Here is an 18,611-nt window from a genome sequence, read left to right as displayed (position 1 = left end):
GCTTGATAATCTGAAGAATATAGTCTCGAGCACGCGATGGAGCAGAAAGGGGAGAAATGAATACTGATGAGCTTAACGATGAGGAGGCCGTTTCCGTTTCTCTTGATTACCCTTTCATCCAACAGTCAATATAAGTACGCCAACTTGCGTTAAAACGGCCAATGTGACACCAGTTCACTCGGCAAGCCCTTCTCAGGCTCTCACTAGCTCGAATAACGAGAACTCTTCACGACTCATCTACTTGGCATTTTCCGGGTGCAGTTCAACCTCACTCGCGTGCGGCGGTGTGAGGTGCATGGGTGCCGGTATTTTTTTTAGTTCGCTCTGCGCCTTACGCGATCAGCTTCGAGAACATACTATATTAAATGATTATATACGCTATTTAATGACCTTGCCCTGTGTACTATTTCTTAGCTCGTTTGGGCAGGCGGTGATCGTTGTACTCTGTCGGGTCCTGTATTTCGACTATAGCCGGTTCCGGTATTTCCTCCACAAATCTTTTCTTAGCGTTCTCGGGCGCCGTGTCGGCCTGGGTGGAATAACTGTGGTCATTAAAGCTTGGCAGGTTATCACTCACTTTAGTGTTTTCAGTGGCGCTGAACTTTATATCGGGGGACACCCTTGTACTTCCCTCACTAGTGTTATTGTCGTTTAGTGTGTGATCATCTACCGTGAGGAAGGGCGTTAATCCGCTTCCATTTTCGCCTTGATTGACACTTGTACTTGCGTGCTCGGTGTCATTATCATTTGGCATGGGCAACGGTGTGGAGCCGCTGCCATTGGAGGGAACAGAATGAACAGAATTGGGGGAATTAGACTCTCCAGTTAAATAATCCTGTAAGTTGAAACCAGGGCTATTAACGTTGACAGCACTTTCCATATTGGAATTAGTGTTTGTCGAGGAAGTTTTGTTGTTGAACGACTTATTAGGATATCCAGGAGAAAGTATGTGAACCATATTTTCCAAGTTCTGGAGTCTTGCATCTTGTTCGTCTATATTTCTATGTACGTTGTCCCAAAAAAGATCACTTTCGTTGTGTTTATTGTCATTGGTATGAGAATCTTTTTTTAAATCATCATCAGAGAGCATCGTAAATCTGTTTGGATCAAAAGTGTTTTCACTCGTTTGGTTATTAGGATCTCGCGAGGTAAAAGGCCTAAAATCCGTTTCTTCTTCTTCTTCGTCATCAAAAGGAATTTCTGAAATTTTGCGGTCATTATTAGATTCGATATCAAAGGGCGTTAGGCTTGGATTCTCACTCGATGTCGAGGAATTGGCTCTATTTTTCAAAAGATATCTTTGTTTATAGGGCCTTATTGGCGAGCCAGCATTATTGTTGGAATTGTAATTGCTGAGATTGTTGGCAAGGTTGGTATTAAATATAATGTCATTAATTATGTCGTTGTTATTTTTGATGTTTTCATCTATATTTTTCTTTCTGTTGGTGGTATTAGTGCTAGCGGTGTCAATACTATTGTCATCATTGTTGGGACTCATGTTATTACGGGCGTTGGTTGTAGCATTGGTGAAAGAATTACGATCATCGTTTATGAAAGAATCGTTGGATTTTAGTTCATCTATAGTGCCTGTGTTGTCGCGATTTAACCCAATGTTATTCGCACTGTTTAGCTTTTCATTATTAACTTTCGGATCTCCCAGCCCGTCCATAATCATTTTGGGATCTAAGTGTGGGACTATAGATGTCAAGAATCTGAACATTTTTTCCAAGGCTTGCTGTTGGGTTCTATGTCTTTCCCTGGCCATCATATTCTCTTGCCATAATAACTCATTATCTTTGTTTATTCTTAGTAAATCTTTGGAAATTGCAATCTGGTTATATTTTATTTGCTCTAATTCCCCCAAAATCGCGGTGACATCATTCTTATCTCCAAGATTCGCTTCGTTCATTAATCTTAGTGTTTTACCCTGCAATAAATGACCATTGTTAAAAAATGAATTACTACTACTGATGTTATTATTGCTATTATTACTTCCTGCGGCATTGTCCAGAGGGATGTTGCTACCATTCGCTGGATTACCGTTACCACTAGGGCTATTATGGTTATTGGAGGAACCTTTCTGCCTGATTATTTTTTCCAGCAAATCTTCTCTACCTCTAATGAAGTTTTCATTTTCAAATTGCCACTTATCATCTGAACTACTTTGAATTGATCCTGACTTGACATCTTGAACTTTATGCCATCCATACATGTTCAATTGTCTTACAAAGGAAGCGAAATTGGAATGTTTAAAATATTTTGGTAAAATTTGGTGCACAAATTCCTCCCTATTCGTGACAATAAAAGATTTTCCATCCTCCGCCCACTGTATAAGTTTCGTATTAGAATCATCGTTTAACATGCTCCATAGTTTATTAACAAATGCAGGCCGTGATTTATGGGATTGATATCTTCTTGTGGTTTGGCGCGGTTGCGCGTTAGTGGTTCCACTTGACGGCTGTGCCCTGTACACAGCATGTTGTAGTAAATCGGGATTTTGCCCATAAGGAACTGGTGGATGCGCGAGTAACTTAGAAGATAATAATGTACTATTAGGATTAGTATTTTCTCTGCTATTGTGACCGTATAGATTGGTTTGGTAAATTCCCAATGGAGTACCTCTCCTTACTAAATGTGTACTGGTGGAAGGTTTCCTTGAGTCATGGAAAAAAGAGGAAGAAGGAACCGGCGATGCTGCTGACTGCGGATCCAATGAGGGGTTAATAATATCTTCAATGGCTGTGGAAGATGTAGTACTTGCATCGGTACGATCGGTCGTAAAGATATCGTTCGGTTGTAAGATTTTTTCAATGTCATCATCATTCAAGCTTGGTAAAGGCTCAATACGGGGAGCATCGCTCACGTTTGACTCATTGGTCGTCCCTGTATTTGCAGCATTATTCATGGCGCCAACAATACAGCTGTCTTTTTGTCTTTTTTGTTTCCTTTCCCTTCCAGCGCTGTTCGTAAAGCACACCTCTAACTCTTTGCCTTTATCTACCGGAACAGTACTGCTATTTGGTATTTGCTGCCAAGTGGCAAAATCTCTCCTAAAAATTTAAGTTATCTAGTTTTACACTCGCAAAGATAATGTGGTGAATGGGTTCTCCCTTCTTTAACAACCCTATTTCAAATATAACTCTTGCGTTATAACACTCACTTAATATGCATGAACTGCATATGACTAGAAGTGCGCTTGTGTAAATGCCTTCACGGGTATATGACAAACCCTTTGCCTTAGGTTACCATTACATGAAGGACCTGCTTTACTTCGAACCGAGATATTTGCTAGAGAAAGCGCGACGCGCAATTAACCGTAAACAGGAATAACATGGTGTACGACTCAGTCTCATCTCAACGTCCTCCACAAAGGCATCACGGAATATAGATATACTACCAGACCGTACACAACTTCATTGAAACAGTCCTAGTCGGTACTGTTTGTTCAAGAAAACGCATCATCCAAGAAAACGTGTTGTTGCTACTGGCCTTAGTGGAGTATTTTTTTTGGCGGCTCCAAGGTTAAGAAAGAAAGCTTTACAAACAATTCTGTCTTTGACAACGTAAGTATGAGTAACGGTGCGTTTGATGCTATTTTTGAGTACGCATGGGGCCAAATTGACAAACCCATCAGTGGAGACTTTATATATGGTAAAGATTTGCCAAAGCTAATCGAGATAATTGAGAATATCTTTCAAAAGGCACAGAAAAGTGGTTCCTATGAGCTTCGATTGCCATTGTTTTCAGAAATCAATAAAGATTTGTTTCGCACGTTTTCTAATACAAAAACCTTCTTTAAAATACACAAAGAAGAATTTGACGATATCTTCTTCAATTTGGTTAATCACCCCCTCAGGGAAATCTTAGAAAACGCGTTCATTGGTGTAGATTCTATTCCAAGTGATTTTATCGTAAGCATGAATTTGAATTCACCTTCCAAATTTCTGGTTGAGAACAAGAACAAGAATACAGAGGGGGCTGGAATTTCGACACCTAGGAAGAAGCTTACTGAATCACCTATCAAGCTGTTAAGCAGGAATAATATAGGAAAGGCCTTAGAGGTGCAGGTGGAGGAATTGAAAAGAGAACTAACTGCGAAACAAAGCCTCCTTCAGGAAAATGAACGACAAGTAAGCGAATTGAAAATAAGGCTCGAAACTTATCAAGAAAAGTATGCTTCCATACAACAGCGGTTCAGCGACTTACAGAAAGCTAGACAAGTGGAAGATAATCAAAATAGCTCCAGAACATCTGACCCAGGATCACCTCTGGTAACGGGAATCGATCAAAAAGCCATTCTGGAAGAGTTTAGAAGAAGATTACAGAGACAAACAGACACCATATCTTTCCTAAAGGATCAAATACGGCGAGAAAGGGGGCTCAATTGCAGTAACGATAAGGTATCACATTCAAAACGAAAACATGCAACCACTGATGGTGATGGGACTTTCAAGAATTTTATTTCCGCGGTTCCCTCCAACATATGGGTAAAAGCAACAATAAGAATTATAGTCTGTTTCGCTTTACTGGCAGGTGTCCTACCATACATTAGAAAATACGTATATGCTCATGACACACCATCCCAAAACTCAAGGTTACAATTATCATGGTGGGAAAATAGTGGCATATTAAGCAAGATTGTATGGTTCTTTGAAGATCAGACAGATTTAGAAACTGAATACCGTTCAAATGCCAATGTGGATGACGCATATAGTAGAGTATTCGGCATTTAAACCTTGGCCTTTGCACCGTGCCACTTCATACACAGTGAAAATAGTCACGTAAACCGTTCATGATATCCTTCAATTCAAAATAATTCAGCATTGATGTGCGTCTACGACAATCGCTAGTCCTAACTTTATTTTTTTTTTTTTTTTTTACATCTGCCGTCACCCTTGCGATGAACGAGAAAAAAACCGCCTTTCGAAGTATAAAAAGGATGAACTCGATATTTCAGCAACACATTCTTTACCTTGGTCTTTTCTCATTTTGTTACAAAAATATATACTTATAATAGCACAGGTTTTATTATTTTAGATATGCATAACACAAAATAATGTGCGTGGCAGCGTTGATAATAACGAGCTAATGTCTTATATCTCATATGAGTTCATGTGATATTTCATGTTACAGCTCAGATGCGTAAACTCTCTATCCAAGATGAGGAATAGGATAAAGAGATGTATTTATTTAGTGATGATACTGCCGATTCTGGCATTCCAAAAAGTGACTAGCAAAATTGCGATGTTGTCAACTTAAATTACACCATCTTTCGGGGCTGATATTTAATACATCTATTTTATCCATTCTTCTACGTATTACGTTTGTAGCTTGGCCAAAAAAATATCTTGCATAATTTGTACTCCAGTTCACATCAGTTGAGTAGAGAATAGCTACTGATCATATAAACACCCACACATATCTATAAATCCGTACCTTTCCTATATATATATATATATTTTTTCAAATTTTGTCTGAAATTCTTTCTGCAGGTTTGTCGCTGCCGGACGCGACTTCTGAGAATCATTGCCATCTGTATCTGTATCACTTTGACAACTTCATCCTTTCTGAAATATTGAAATAATCAAGACACTAGATCTGCCTTGTATTGTCTTCGGTTCATATAAATCCAAATAACCAACCAAGCAAATTAAGATCACAATGGCCGCTGAGTATGTATACGAAATCGTCTATTTTATTACTATTTCCTAAAGTATCCAGAGAAGTATACTAGTTTCCGCAAGTTACGTTGAGAAAAAGGAGCAATTCTGCTCTAATAGCATTTGCACTCACACTTACATTTATCTTCAACTTGTGACTATTCACAAGATGATTTTCCGTAGGGGATTACCTTCACAGGGTCAAAGACAATTTTAGTTGATGAATTTGAGGAAAAATTTGAAATATCTTGATTGTTGCCAAAAATTTCATCGCCGACCTTGATTAGAATATTTTCTCAAATTTTCATTTCCTAAGTGTCTCTGTTTCACTCCCTTCATTCGAATGAAAAGTGGTGTTTTCAATTCGATGTAACTTCGTAGAAAAAAGTTTTACTTGATGGTCATACAAACCTAATTCATTCTATTTTCGGTTATGCTAACAAAAATATTTTATTATTTGTATTATTACAGAAAAATCTTGACCCCAGAATCTCAGTTGAAGAAGTCTAAGGCTCAACAAAAGACTGCTGAACAAGTCGCTGCTGAAAGAGCTGCTCGTAAGGCTGTATGTTAAACTTTTGCTTACATTTATATTTTATGCTGCAACACATTTTCTTACTGGGATATATGTGAGTTCACGTGCGTCGCCAATTTTGATAAGTATCATTCGAACAGTTGCAATATTCTCAACACCTGTGGTATCATTAGGCTAATGGACTATTTGTTACGTTCTGTTTGTTTTCTCATTTTATGATGAAAATCCATTGTATCCCAATACATATTCGACTAGTCATTGACGATGCTGTCGTAACTTATCACCATCTTTCGACTGATTATAAGAAAAGAAATAGAAAGTAAAATAGACCAGAGAGTTAAGGTATTAAGGTTACAATTATTGCCGTGTTTCCAGTGTCAGAAAAACCATTGAGTGATAATGCCGTGTAACAATTTTTAGCATAAAATACTGTGTTTTCCATCTGGTATTTTTTTACTAACATCAATTTACTGTTTTTTACTTTTTATTTTCATTTAGGCTAACAAGGAAAAGAGAGCCATTATTTTGGAAAGAAACGCCGCTTACCAAAAGGAATACGAAACTGCTGAAAGAAACATCATTCAAGCTAAGCGTGATGCCAAGGCTGCTGGTTCCTACTACGTCGAAGCTCAACACAAGTTGGTCTTCGTTGTCAGAATCAAGGGTATTAACAAGATCCCACCTAAGCCAAGAAAGGTTCTACAATTGCTAAGATTGACAAGAATCAACTCTGGTACATTCGTCAAAGTTACCAAGGCTACTTTGGAACTATTGAAGTTGATTGAACCATACGTTGCTTACGGTTACCCATCGTACTCTACTATTAGACAATTGGTCTACAAGAGAGGTTTCGGTAAGATCAACAAGCAAAGAGTTCCATTGTCCGACAATGCTATCATCGAAGCCAACTTGGGTAAGTATGGTATCTTGTCCATTGACGATTTGATTCACGAAATCATCACTGTTGGTCCACACTTCAAGCAAGCTAACAACTTTTTGTGGCCATTCAAGTTGTCCAACCCATCTGGTGGTTGGGGTGTCCCAAGAAAGTTCAAGCACTTTATCCAAGGTGGTTCTTTCGGTAACCGTGAAGAATTCATCAACAAATTGGTTAAGTCCATGAACTAAACTGGTTGAAGTCACATTACATATAACTACTTATTTTATCTAAGTCCTATATAGTTCTGTTATTCACTAGTTTGTATATTGTACCTCTAATTTATCTTATAATTTCGTCAGTAATGACTTATAATTGGCTTTATTTTCTTCTCTTTTTTTTCACATGCGCAGAACCTATATAACGAAAAAAAAAAAAATGAAAACTGAAGATAAGCGGCCTTGACTTCTCTAAACTGCCGATATTTCAACGAAAGTTAGCCAACTTATTTATAAAAGCCTTGAATACCAACAATTGGAAAGAAGGTGTCTGTGCTTATCATATATAGCTTGCATAAAGAAAAATTATAATATCTTCGAACTTCCATAGAAAGAATATCTTTCAGTGTTAACTGGCTCATTTACTCAGAAATTAGTATTTTGAAGAACGATGAGTATTCGGAATGATAATGCTTCCGGTGGCTATATGCAGCCGGATCAATCTTCGAACGCTTCTATGCACAAAAGAGACTTAAGAGTTGAGGAGGAAATAAAGCCATTGGATGATATGGATAGCAAGGGTGCTGTAGCAGCAGATGGTGAAGTTCATCTAAGAAAGTCATTTTCGTTGTGGTCAATTCTTGGTGTTGGATTCGGTTTGACTAATTCCTGGTTCGGTATTTCTACATCGATGGTTGCAGGTATATCTTCTGGTGGACCCATGATGATTGTTTACGGTATAATTATTGTTGCCCTGATTTCTATTTGCATTGGTACCTCGTTGGGTGAATTATCTTCCGCATATCCGCACGCCGGTGGTCAGTTTTGGTGGTCTTTGAAGCTTGCCCCTCCTAAGTACAAAAGATTTGCGGCCTACATGTGCGGTTCATTTGCTTACGCAGGATCCGTGTTCACAAGTGCTTCAACTACGTTATCCGTTGCTACCGAAGTGGTTGGTATGTACGCTCTGACGCACCCTGAATTCATCCCAAAGAGATGGCATATATTCGTTTGCTTTGAATTGTTGCATTTGTTCTTGATGTTTTTCAACTGTTACGGTAAATCCTTACCTATCATTTCATCTTCCTCTCTATACATTTCCCTACTATCCTTTTTCACAATTACAATTACTGTATTGGCATGTTCTCATGGAAAGTTCAACGATGCAAAGTTTGTTTTTGCCACATTTAATAATGAAACAGGTTGGAAGAACGGCGGTATCGCCTTTATTGTCGGTTTGATTAACCCAGCTTGGTCATTTTCGTGCCTTGACTGTGCAACCCATATGGCGTTTGAAGTTGAAAAACCAGAAAGAGTTATTCCCATTGCTATCATGGGAACAGTCGCCATTGGGTTTGTCACTTCCTTTTGTTATGTTATCGCTATGTTCTTCTCTATACAAGATCTGGACGCTGTCTTGTCTTCTACAACAGGCGCCCCAATCTTGGACATTTATAATCAGGCATTGGGTAATAAATCAGGTGCGATTTTCCTGGGTTGCTTGATTCTATTTACCTCTTTTGGTTGCGTCATTGCTTGTCACACTTGGCAGGCAAGGTTATGTTGGTCATTTGCCAGGGACAATGGTCTTCCATTATCCCGTTTATGGTCGCAAGTTAACCCACACACTGGTGTACCTTTGAACGCTCATTTAATGTCATGCGCTTGGATAACCCTCATTGGCCTACTTTATTTGGCTTCCAGTACGGCTTTTCAGTCCTTAATTACAGGTTGTATTGCATTTTTATTGTTATCCTACATCATTCCGGTTATATGTTTACTTGCTAAAAAGCGTAACATAGCTCATGGTCCATTCTGGCTTGGAAAATTTGGATTTTTTTCAAACATTGTTCTTTTGGGTTGGACTGTCTTTTCTGTGGTCTTTTTTTCCTTTCCACCAGTTTTACCTGTGACAAAGGATAACATGAACTATGTTTGTGTAGTTATTGTTGGTTATACTGCGTATTCGATTCTTTACTGGAAATACAAGGGTAAGAAGGAATTCCACGCTTTAGAAGAATCTGAGAACGAACAGGCTGAATATAGTAATAACTTCGATACCATTGAAGATAGTCGAGAATTTTCCGTTGCGGCCTCTGACGTTGAACTCGAAAATGAACACGTACCGTGGGGAAAGAAGTGAATTTATAGTGTTGATCAGTCGACCGTTATTTATTTTAAGTATATTATTTGCATAGAAGTAATAAAAGTGAATTTTTTTTAATGGTTTGTTAAGCCATTTTAGACGAGGGACTAAGATATTTCAACCTAAATATCCCTCAGGCTTTGCGCTCTTGAAAGCGATGTGACTGTAATTCAAATTTCTTGAAATATTTTTGCGGGAAAAAGATGAAAAATTTTTCACCTCATCGCATAAGAAGCAAATAAAAAAAAAATATTAATAATAGATAGGCAACAATATAGCAGCTCAGAGATATAGCTTAACTTCATTTTACAGCCTTTTAACGAAAGCATAAGTATTAACAGTTTGATATATAGGGGATTAAAATGACAAAGGAAGAAATCGCAGACAAGAAGAGAAAGGTTGTAGATGAGGAGGTAATTGAAAAAAAGAAGAGTAAGAAACACAAAAAGGATAAGAAAGACAAGAAGGAAAAGAAGGATAAAAAGCATAAAAAGCATAAGAAGGAGAAGAAGGGTGAGAAGGAAGTGGAAGTACCAGAGAAAGAATCTGAAAAGAAACCTGAACCTACTTCTGCAGTGGCTAGTGAGTTTTATGTTCAGAGTGAAGCACTAACCAGTCTTCCACAATCTGATATTGACGAATATTTCAAGGAAAATGAAATTGCTGTTGAGGATTCTCTGGATCTAGCCCTACGTCCGCTATTATCATTTGATTATCTTTCTTTAGACTCTTCCATTCAAGCAGAAATTTCCAAATTTCCAAAACCAACGCCTATTCAAGCCGTAGCCTGGCCATATTTGTTATCTGGTAAAGATGTTGTTGGTGTTGCTGAGACCGGTTCTGGTAAAACATTTGCTTTCGGTGTTCCAGCTATCAGCCATTTAATGAACGATCAAAAGAAAAGGGGCATACAGGTTCTAGTCATTTCCCCAACTAGAGAACTTGCTTCCCAAATTTATGATAATCTGATTGTATTAACTGACAAGGTTGGTATGCAGTGTTGTTGTGTTTATGGTGGTGTTCCAAAGGATGAGCAAAGAATTCAGTTAAAAAAGTCACAAGTGGTGGTTGCTACACCTGGTAGATTATTAGACCTATTGCAGGAAGGATCTGTTGACTTATCTCAAGTTAATTACTTAGTATTAGACGAGGCAGACAGAATGTTGGAAAAAGGTTTTGAAGAAGACATCAAGAATATTATCAGAGAAACTGATGCGTCCAAAAGACAAACTCTAATGTTTACCGCTACCTGGCCAAAGGAAGTCCGTGAATTAGCTTCCACGTTCATGAACAACCCAATCAAAGTATCTATTGGTAACACGGACCAACTAACTGCTAACAAAAGAATTACACAGATTGTTGAAGTGGTGGACCCACGTGGAAAAGAAAGAAAGTTATTGGAACTGTTGAAAAAGTACCACTCTGGTCCAAAAAAGAATGAAAAGGTCTTGATTTTTGCTCTTTATAAGAAGGAAGCTGCTCGTGTTGAAAGGAATTTGAAATATAACGGGTATAACGTCGCAGCTATCCATGGTGATTTGTCCCAGCAACAAAGAACGCAAGCATTGAATGAGTTCAAAAGCGGGAAGTCTAACTTGTTACTGGCCACCGACGTTGCAGCAAGAGGTTTAGATATACCAAATGTTAAGACAGTTATTAATTTAACTTTCCCATTGACTGTGGAGGATTATGTCCATAGAATCGGTAGAACTGGTAGAGCTGGTCAAACAGGCACAGCACACACTCTGTTCACTGAACAAGAAAAGCATTTGGCTGGTGGACTGGTTAACGTTTTGAATGGTGCCAATCAACCTGTTCCTGAAGATTTGATAAAGTTCGGTACTCACACTAAGAAGAAGGAACATAGCGCTTATGGTTCATTCTTTAAGGACGTCGATTTGACTAAGAAACCAAAAAAAATTACTTTCGATTAGGGGTTTTTTCGTTTACTTCAATCTTGGATTTTCTTCTCTAATAATAGCCAATCGAGAGTCGGAGATTTATTAACAAAACACTGTATATTACTATTATAACTGCCCACTTTCATTTATCATTAATATTATTTAAATTGACTCTCACATAGTATACATATTTTCTAGAAAAAAAATACGATTCAGTATATCAGCAGTCATGGTCTTCATTCAATCTGCGCTCAAGAATTTTTTCTCTTGCCTGATTAAACTCTATGGGGAAATCGACACGCAAAGCAGCGTTTAAATAGTCGATGTTCTTTCTTGAAGTTTCTAAATCACGTTTTATTTTTTTTGAAGTAGCCTCACCATTTTCAAACTTCTCTTGCAGTTGAGTGAGCCTGCTCTTCATTTCATCAATATATTGTTTAAGCTCTAGGCTTTTCGAATTTATAACAGCGGAGGTTTTGGTCTGTAGAGAAAGTGCCTCTGAGAAATCAGCAGAATCAATAGATTGTTTTAGAGAATCAAAAATATATCTAGAAACGTCAAATATTGGACCAGGATCCTGGGCATCCGTGGGTAGCAAATTGCTTGACTGAGGGATATCGTTATCTAGGAACAAATCTTCGTCAACGTTAGATTCATTGTCCATTTCATTTTGCTCCACAACATCTGAAACGTTACTTCCATCACTATCGAAGCTACCACTTGAGTTGCTAGTGGTGCTGATCGAATCATGGAAAGAGCTGGACATTTCCTCTGTTATAGGAATCGCGTAGGATTGAGAATTAATACTGGGTGTTGAAGAATGAACAGCCGAAAAAGTCTCTTCATCATCATTTTCCTCCGATATTCCGGTCACCATTGTTCTTCACTAAGTGTTGGTAACCATTATTTTGCCTCTCTTATTATTTTACTATAATATAGCTGCGACTTTTCAGTGAAAAACGTTCTTTTTTAACTTTTTGAATGGCTGAATATAATCAGTAATACAAAGGAGATGAGAGGGAAATTGTCTTGGATATAAAAGAAATATTTGAATAAAGACATAATAATTATTTAGGTTATTTAGAATATGTCATCTTATGTAGTTTGGTTCAATACTAACTACTAAATAAAATGAAACTCATAGAGATAATGGTTCTATAGCATGCATATATGAAAAGGAGAAGAGGTAAAAATGAGAGAATATGCATGAACATATCCATCCTCTTAATCCTTGCTTGTTCTTTTTTATGTTTCCATCTAGTCACCTACTTCAGGTTCTTAGACTGCTCGTTTTACTGTTTACCAGTTTTTTCTTTCTCTTTCCATTCCTTATCTAGAGCTTTCTTCTCCTCATCTGTTGTGAAATACGTGTATTTGAGAAACCTATAGCCTTGAGCTAATTGCGCAGTTTCATTAATAAGGTGGCATCCAAACAGTAAGTAGTTTTTGGGTGATACTGAAAGAGCATACTTCATGAAAACACCTGAATAGGTAACTAAAGCAAAAGTCATTGGGCCAGAGATTAGTGTAGGGTCTTTTTTCAGATCATATATAGCAGCAATTGGGATACCGAAATTTGATACGGGACCCCAGAAGTGTGTTGTGAAAATATATTTCAAAGTTTCTTTATTGATGTATTTTTGAAGGAATGAGCGTGCTGCAGCGCGTTGAACCGGTTGAGACATTCTTTTTGATCACAGTGCAATAAAATCTATACGTATATATGTAGATGTATTGACGTTTGCTGATTGGCAAGTGAGTGTTTAAATAGATTATCGGTGGAGAAAGGTGGAGACCGCAGGTTGTAGTGGCTATTCCTTCTTTGCCAGAAAGCACTTGTCATTTCGCCTCGGTTAAAGCGGGGGGCCGTCGCAAAAGAGAACTTTACAGGCCACGTCCAGAGCAAAAAACTCCACTTATTTGACTAGCCATGAAGCTATAATACCACCCAGCAATATAGAACTGGGTTATAAAATTATATTTAATTCGATAGTAGGCGGTCAAAAATCAAGATTACTATTAGTAGTAACCACATACTATTGGAGTGCTGAGGGGTAATAATTTTCTTGTTTTTCGAGAAGCAAGTAAGCGTCTTCTTTATCTTCGTCCTGCCCTTTATTCTTTTTACTCTAATAATTTCAAGTTCTATTTCTCCTTCCTCATCATCCCCTTCTTCTTTTTCTTCTTCTTCTTCTTTTTCTTCTGTGGTGTCTGTGTCAGTGCAAACTTCGATTTCTTCTTCGAAAGAACTCGTTTCATGTATTTTTCTATCAAAGTTACTGCAGATCTTCTGGTCTTGCTTGCTGCCTCTTTTTCTCAACGAAAGGATAGAAAACCTACCACCTCGAGTCAATATGGTGTTCGTTTCATGACACTCATCTGCAACTTCCGTTTGCGTACTCGCTTCCGACAATCCGTACCAACTTGAATCGCTATCTTCTGTGGATGTTGCAGAATGAATAGGGAAAGATGACACTGTATTATTCTTTCCAAATGTTACATTTGTAATAGTGCACTTTACGATTTCCCTTGCTTCATCGAAATACTCAAGTTCAATTCGGAAAATTAACTTGGCGGCTAAATGATGGTTGTCGCGAAAAGGATGATTATCAATTGCAATCAAACCAAAAGCATCACCATTTTTCAAATCAATTTCATCATTTGGCCCATCAGACACTAAGTTTACTGTACCAGTCTTGTTATTCAAATCCCGAATGCAGATGCGGAGTTGTTCTATAGAGGGAACTCCTTCAATTTTGGGTATTGGTGTCTTTATACATAGGACAGCATGCTGTCTGCTTAGTTCTGGCTCATCAAAATATAGATTGTACGGCTTACATAGACTATTTTGATCAAATGAACTCGAACGGCCAATGGTTTTACACAAACCTTGTGTTGTTTCCGTATCTTCTATAGCGAAAACAAAAGTTCTTATATCACCCATGATTTCCCCAGTTCCTTCCCTCAGTTTCAACTTTATGCAACTGCCTAGTGATTATTTTTTTTTCAAGTAATTTGTAAAACTCAATACTATGAGCCACTTTGATTGCTTTAGTATTCTGTGAAGATATCCCAAAAATGTTAATTTCCGCTGTAGTGCATTATTCGGGGCTTCTTGAGCCGTTTTGTTTGGACAAATTTAGGAGAAGGAATCTGTAAAAAAAAATAAATCATTGGTATTATCAGGTTATATATCACAAATAGGCCAGTTGAACGCCATGAAGGAGTAAAATATACATTTACAAAATTAAAAAGTGGTAGAGTTAAAAATAAGCGCTAGCGTGGTGACACCCACAAAAAAAATAATTCTATAAGAAAGATACAAAAGACGAAAAAGAAATCATGGTTTCACATAATTACACAGTTTTTTTTCAACTTGTCTCTTTTCTTTTCTTTATTACTCCCATTAAAGGGAAGGAACTTGTTTTTCTTTGAATTTTTTTCAGGTCTTTCAAACCTTTCCCTTTGATGATTTCTACCGTTATTAGCATAACCATTTTGCATGTTATTTGCCGCACGCATATCTTCTTGTTCCTGTAACCTCCTAGCTAGTTCCTCATCATCTTCGATTTGTTGAACACCGCTTGCTCCACTATTAACTTGGTTGCTAGTTACATGCCCTGTATTCTGGTCACTGAATGGGTTAGAAATGTAGGACTCATTTTGCCCGGTAGCAGTAGTTTCTGTTCTTTCCAGACTTGTGGGAATGAAGTTGCCCGTGTAGTAAGAATCCTGCGATCCATTCACGGATTTAAGCGACTGCCAGTTTATGTCCTTGCGATTTCTGTAAGTAGGATCCGTGACCAAAGTAAACAATTCGCCATTGTTTTTATATAATGTGCAAAAGTGATCATTTCTAAAAAGCACGGCATACGATCTTTCTACTAAAATTTCTCTGAGATGAGTTAGACCATATTCAGTCAATTGTGTGGCAGATCTTGCCAGAAACGATTTTAAGTAAGGTGCATCAGATTGGATTTGCTCGCTGTTTTCAAATTGGGCATTATTCTTTTGGATCTCATACGACTGTACCAAAACTTTTTGCGCGCCCATATAAGAATATTTGGACACATGTTCGTAAGAGTTCGGATCATTGTCCCCATCTATTATCCATCCATGAACGATGCCGACATTGTAGAGCCTGAAAATCGACATTTCTACGCCGTCCTCAAAAGATCCGTTAAATTCTGGGTTGATGTTCAATCCGCTATATAATTGTGGTAGGATTTGGAGTAGCTGTTGTTTGTCCACATCTGTACCATTCGGATTTTGAACGCCCATGTCGGCTAGAGTTTGCACAAGTTCGTTTAAAGTAACAGTTTCCTTGCCTCTCACTAGTCTGGAAATTTCTTGGGCATAGCGAGCATGGGCAGGTGATATCAATAATACGTTAGCTAGTGCAATTAGCGCGCATTCACCTTGCCCATTTTGAAGTAATATTTTAAACTGAGTGCCATTTATTTGAACATTTTTGGTTAGAAATGTAACATCCATATTGGCTAATTCCTGTGAACGATTGTATACGGACTGAAAAATTGCCCCAGTCTTGATTTTAGCAAATTTGGTTTTGTTTGCTTCCTCTGTACCTCCTTCATGTTTGGTTGTTGTACGACTGTTTCATCCTTTCTTTATTTATTGAACGTGTGATTCCCCTGATCCCGCACCGTCCAGAAAAAAGAACAATTTGCTTGTCAGTCAGGCCTACTAAACTGAAAATGAATTTCTCGAAAGAGCTGCTAAGGTACAAAATTATATTTGGTTTATTTACTAATACAAAGAACCACTGACTTCGTGGTGCGTTCGTTTCAAGCCAATTTAAGATATCTTCATCTTCGGGAGGCTGACAAATTATATCAAAGATCCATATACATTACTTCGGGGAATATCAGAAGAACCATCCTTTCTTTTGTTTGGTTGCAAGGATATCGAGAACCCAGGCGGTAAATTGGTACTACTTGCGGATGTTGGGGTAGGGCTGGGGGTACTGTTCATCCAGACGTCTGATGGTGCGGAAGTTTGACGTATGCTCCCTGTGCTTGAAAAGGATTGAAATTCATTGAATTCCTCTTCCACCTTAGTGCTCGAAGCGTCGTTGGAGCCACCTTTGGTCATAACTTTTGAACCAGTTCGACTTGATGGGGTCTGTGGAGGGGAGTTTAGAATCCTTGTTGGAAAGCCTCTAGTTGCAAGGGCATTTTTAGGATTTAGGGGTTTGGAGTTTAAAATACTTTTAGATTGTGGTAATGTCTCCCCATAAGAGGACCCAGTCTTTTTTTTAACTGGTTGCATGGCTGCTACTTCAATATTTTTAGCTGCAACTGTCTCAGGGTCCTCCTTCTTCATGATTGTTGGTTCAATGACTTTGTGAAAGGCATCTTCGCCAATATCATTGACTTTATCATCCAATTTGGCGATATGGTGCTTTTGGATGTCTGAAGACATTTTGTTAATTGCCTTTGTATATCCTGAATATTGTGACTTTGTTAGCGTTGAAGCCATAGAATAATTCCACATCAAAGGCAGTACTTGGTCAACAAGAACAATTTCATCAGTAATGATCAACGGCACCGTTTCAAAAAGCTTCAATAACTTAGATAAAATTCTTGGATCTCTTGTTTTCATGGACTTAAACAAAGGCAAGACGGTTTCTGAGCAAGTATAAGAATCGATGGATTTATGCTCTATCATAATTTGAAAGCACGTAACACATGTGTTTTTCACCGTTAAACTTGTTGTCTTTGTAAATAGATTGGATAGTAATGGTAATAAGAATTGTTTCACGGTAGGAAAATCAAGTACCTCTAAAGCTAACGGAATTTGTGATAAAAGTTTTTCTTGACAAACCACGGTAATGTCACTTTCGGAGTCATGTAAAACATAATTAAATAGCGGCTTGAGTATATTTTCCAAGAAATCAGAGCGTTTAACTTTTTGCTTCAATGTGTCTAAATTATCGATCAGGCAGATGGTGGCTTTTTTTAATAATACTGGAAAGTTCGCATCACTCAATAAAACTGGATAAACCTTCTCTTGAAAGGACAACTGAGATAAAGTGGACCCTATCTTGATTATCAAATCCAAACTTTTACCCACACATTTATCACTTACGACCTTCTCAGCACAAAACTGACTTAATAGTTCCAATAAAATGGGCAAGAACTTCTTTTGCAATAATGCTGGCGGAAACTCTGGCAGCAGATTCACGAGACCCTCTAAGAATACGTATTTTTCTTCGTTATTTTTGGTAGGTAAATCGTCTAAAAAATTCAAGGTTTTGACTAACGGATCTTGGAAAAACTCAGAATCTAAAATCAACGTTATGTTATCATATCTGGAATAGATGTCTCTGTTTATTAGCTTGGGTATACAATGCCTCAACTTTTGTGGAACCTTACTGAATATATTATCCCATGACATTGTACTAATTTTGCTTTCAAACTTGTTGTACTCCAATTTATATTCACTAGTCGAATTTTCGCTGCGAAACAAGTCTTTACCAGTGTACAGAAAATATATCAACAATCCTAAAGAAAAATAATCGTTCTTAAAGGTTAGGGTATTCTCAAAAACAATTTCTGGGGCCGTATAATTCAATTGTAAATGCATAAATGGGGGAACTCTGGGATCATATTGAGGTAAGAAGTATTCAGAGGTATTTGTGCCTGGTGGTATTTTTACTAAATAGCCTAAGCCGGAAATTTTCCAATCAGAATTTTCATTGATAAATATTGCCCTAGGTTGAATGTTCAAGTGTACAAAGCTTGCGCGGTTATGAACAAAATCGAGTGCATTTACCAGTTGCAATATACCTCGCTGTACCACGATATTATCTTTAACATGACCTTGTAAGAAATTCTGCTCTTCATCATCGGTTTCTCTGAAAACGGTCTCCAATGAGCTAGTGACAAACTCGGTGACGAACATGAAATTCTTGCTATGTTCTTCTAATGGTTCAATTAAAGTCAGAATATTTGGGTGCTTGAGCTTGGCCAAGTTATTGGCCTGGTTTCTTAATATTTCGTACGCTTCTTGTATTAATACTTTATCTCTGGATCCAGATTTGGATTTAATAATACCATAGTGTAACAAATAGTTTTCGAACTGCTTCTTGTCAAACATGAATATCGATACTTTGGAAGGTGAAGATGAAGATGAAGATTTGGGACGACCGGTGTAAATGCTCCATGGTTCAGCTGTGAAAGTAGGTGATGATGAAAATGAATATTTTGACGTGATACCCGTCTTTGAGGACCAAAACATCATCCCTGCTCAAT

General features: G+C 37.8%; 10 protein-coding genes and 2 non-coding genes across 12 annotated transcripts; 6 read left to right on the top strand and 6 right to left on the bottom strand.

Annotated features, from left to right (window-relative positions):
• Positions 1–403: 403 nt before the first annotated feature.
• HSF1 (stress-responsive transcription factor HSF1) lies at positions 404–2,905 on the bottom strand (the record flags this gene model as incomplete). The annotated part of the gene is made up of 1 exon (NM_001180938.3): positions 404–2,905. One exon carries the CDS (start codon positions 2,903–2,905, stop codon positions 404–406), a length of 2,502 nt encoding a protein of 833 aa, NP_011442.3.
• A 664-nt stretch (positions 2,906–3,569) lies between these two features.
• Positions 3,570–4,733, top strand: MPS2 (Mps2p; the record flags this gene model as incomplete). The annotated part of the gene is made up of 1 exon (NM_001180940.1): positions 3,570–4,733. One exon carries the CDS (start codon positions 3,570–3,572, stop codon positions 4,731–4,733), a length of 1,164 nt encoding a protein of 387 aa, NP_011440.1.
• Positions 4,734–5,188: 455 nt separating this feature from the next.
• On the top strand, positions 5,189–5,284 carry SNR39B. Its single transcript, NR_132181.1, has one exon. It is a non-coding gene; the product is annotated as an SNR39B (small nucleolar RNA).
• Positions 5,285–5,661: 377 nt separating this feature from the next.
• On the top strand, positions 5,662–7,323 carry RPL7A (60S ribosomal protein uL30 RPL7A; the record flags this gene model as incomplete). The annotated part of the gene is made up of 3 exons (NM_001180941.1): positions 5,662–5,672; positions 6,132–6,225; positions 6,694–7,323. 3 exons carry the CDS (start codon positions 5,662–5,664, stop codon positions 7,321–7,323), a joined length of 735 nt encoding a protein of 244 aa, NP_011439.1.
• SNR39 lies at positions 6,407–6,495 on the top strand. The gene has a single exon (NR_132180.1). It is a non-coding gene; the product is annotated as an SNR39 (small nucleolar RNA).
• A 418-nt stretch (positions 7,324–7,741) lies between the features above and the next one.
• On the top strand, positions 7,742–9,433 carry HNM1 (Hnm1p; the record flags this gene model as incomplete). Its single annotated transcript, NM_001180942.1, has 1 exon — positions 7,742–9,433. One exon carries the CDS (start codon positions 7,742–7,744, stop codon positions 9,431–9,433), a length of 1,692 nt encoding a protein of 563 aa, NP_011438.1.
• Positions 9,434–9,798: 365 nt separating this feature from the next.
• On the top strand, positions 9,799–11,370 carry DBP3 (RNA-dependent ATPase DBP3; the record flags this gene model as incomplete). Its single annotated transcript, NM_001180943.3, has 1 exon — positions 9,799–11,370. One exon carries the CDS (start codon positions 9,799–9,801, stop codon positions 11,368–11,370), a length of 1,572 nt encoding a protein of 523 aa, NP_011437.3.
• Positions 11,371–11,557: 187 nt separating this feature from the next.
• KXD1 (Kxd1p) lies at positions 11,558–12,214 on the bottom strand (the record flags this gene model as incomplete). The annotated part of the gene is made up of 1 exon (NM_001180944.1): positions 11,558–12,214. One exon carries the CDS (start codon positions 12,212–12,214, stop codon positions 11,558–11,560), a length of 657 nt encoding a protein of 218 aa, NP_011436.1.
• A 415-nt stretch (positions 12,215–12,629) lies between these two features.
• MPC1 (pyruvate transporter MPC1) lies at positions 12,630–13,022 on the bottom strand (the record flags this gene model as incomplete). Its single annotated transcript, NM_001180945.1, has 1 exon — positions 12,630–13,022. One exon carries the CDS (start codon positions 13,020–13,022, stop codon positions 12,630–12,632), a length of 393 nt encoding a protein of 130 aa, NP_011435.1.
• A 296-nt stretch (positions 13,023–13,318) lies between these two features.
• On the bottom strand, positions 13,319–14,281 carry YGL081W (uncharacterized protein; the record flags this gene model as incomplete). Its single annotated transcript, NM_001180946.1, has 1 exon — positions 13,319–14,281. The coding sequence occupies one exon, from the start codon at positions 14,279–14,281 to the stop codon at positions 13,319–13,321; it is 963 nt and encodes a 320-aa protein (NP_011434.1).
• Positions 14,282–14,685: 404 nt separating this feature from the next.
• On the bottom strand, positions 14,686–15,831 carry MIY3 (Miy3p; the record flags this gene model as incomplete). Its single annotated transcript, NM_001180947.3, has 1 exon — positions 14,686–15,831. One exon carries the CDS (start codon positions 15,829–15,831, stop codon positions 14,686–14,688), a length of 1,146 nt encoding a protein of 381 aa, NP_011433.3.
• A 354-nt stretch (positions 15,832–16,185) lies between these two features.
• On the bottom strand, positions 16,186–18,600 carry SCY1 (Scy1p; the record flags this gene model as incomplete). Its single annotated transcript, NM_001180948.1, has 1 exon — positions 16,186–18,600. The coding sequence occupies one exon, from the start codon at positions 18,598–18,600 to the stop codon at positions 16,186–16,188; it is 2,415 nt and encodes an 804-aa protein (NP_011432.1).
• Positions 18,601–18,611: the final 11 nt, after the last annotated feature.

This window comes from Saccharomyces cerevisiae, chromosome VII (assembly GCF_000146045.2).
Source record: "Saccharomyces cerevisiae S288C chromosome VII, complete sequence".
Classification (NCBI taxonomy): Eukaryota; Fungi; Ascomycota; class Saccharomycetes; order Saccharomycetales; family Saccharomycetaceae; genus Saccharomyces; species Saccharomyces cerevisiae.
The sequence above is the reverse complement of the archived record's forward strand: the minus strand, read 5'-3'. Positions and strand labels throughout refer to the sequence as shown.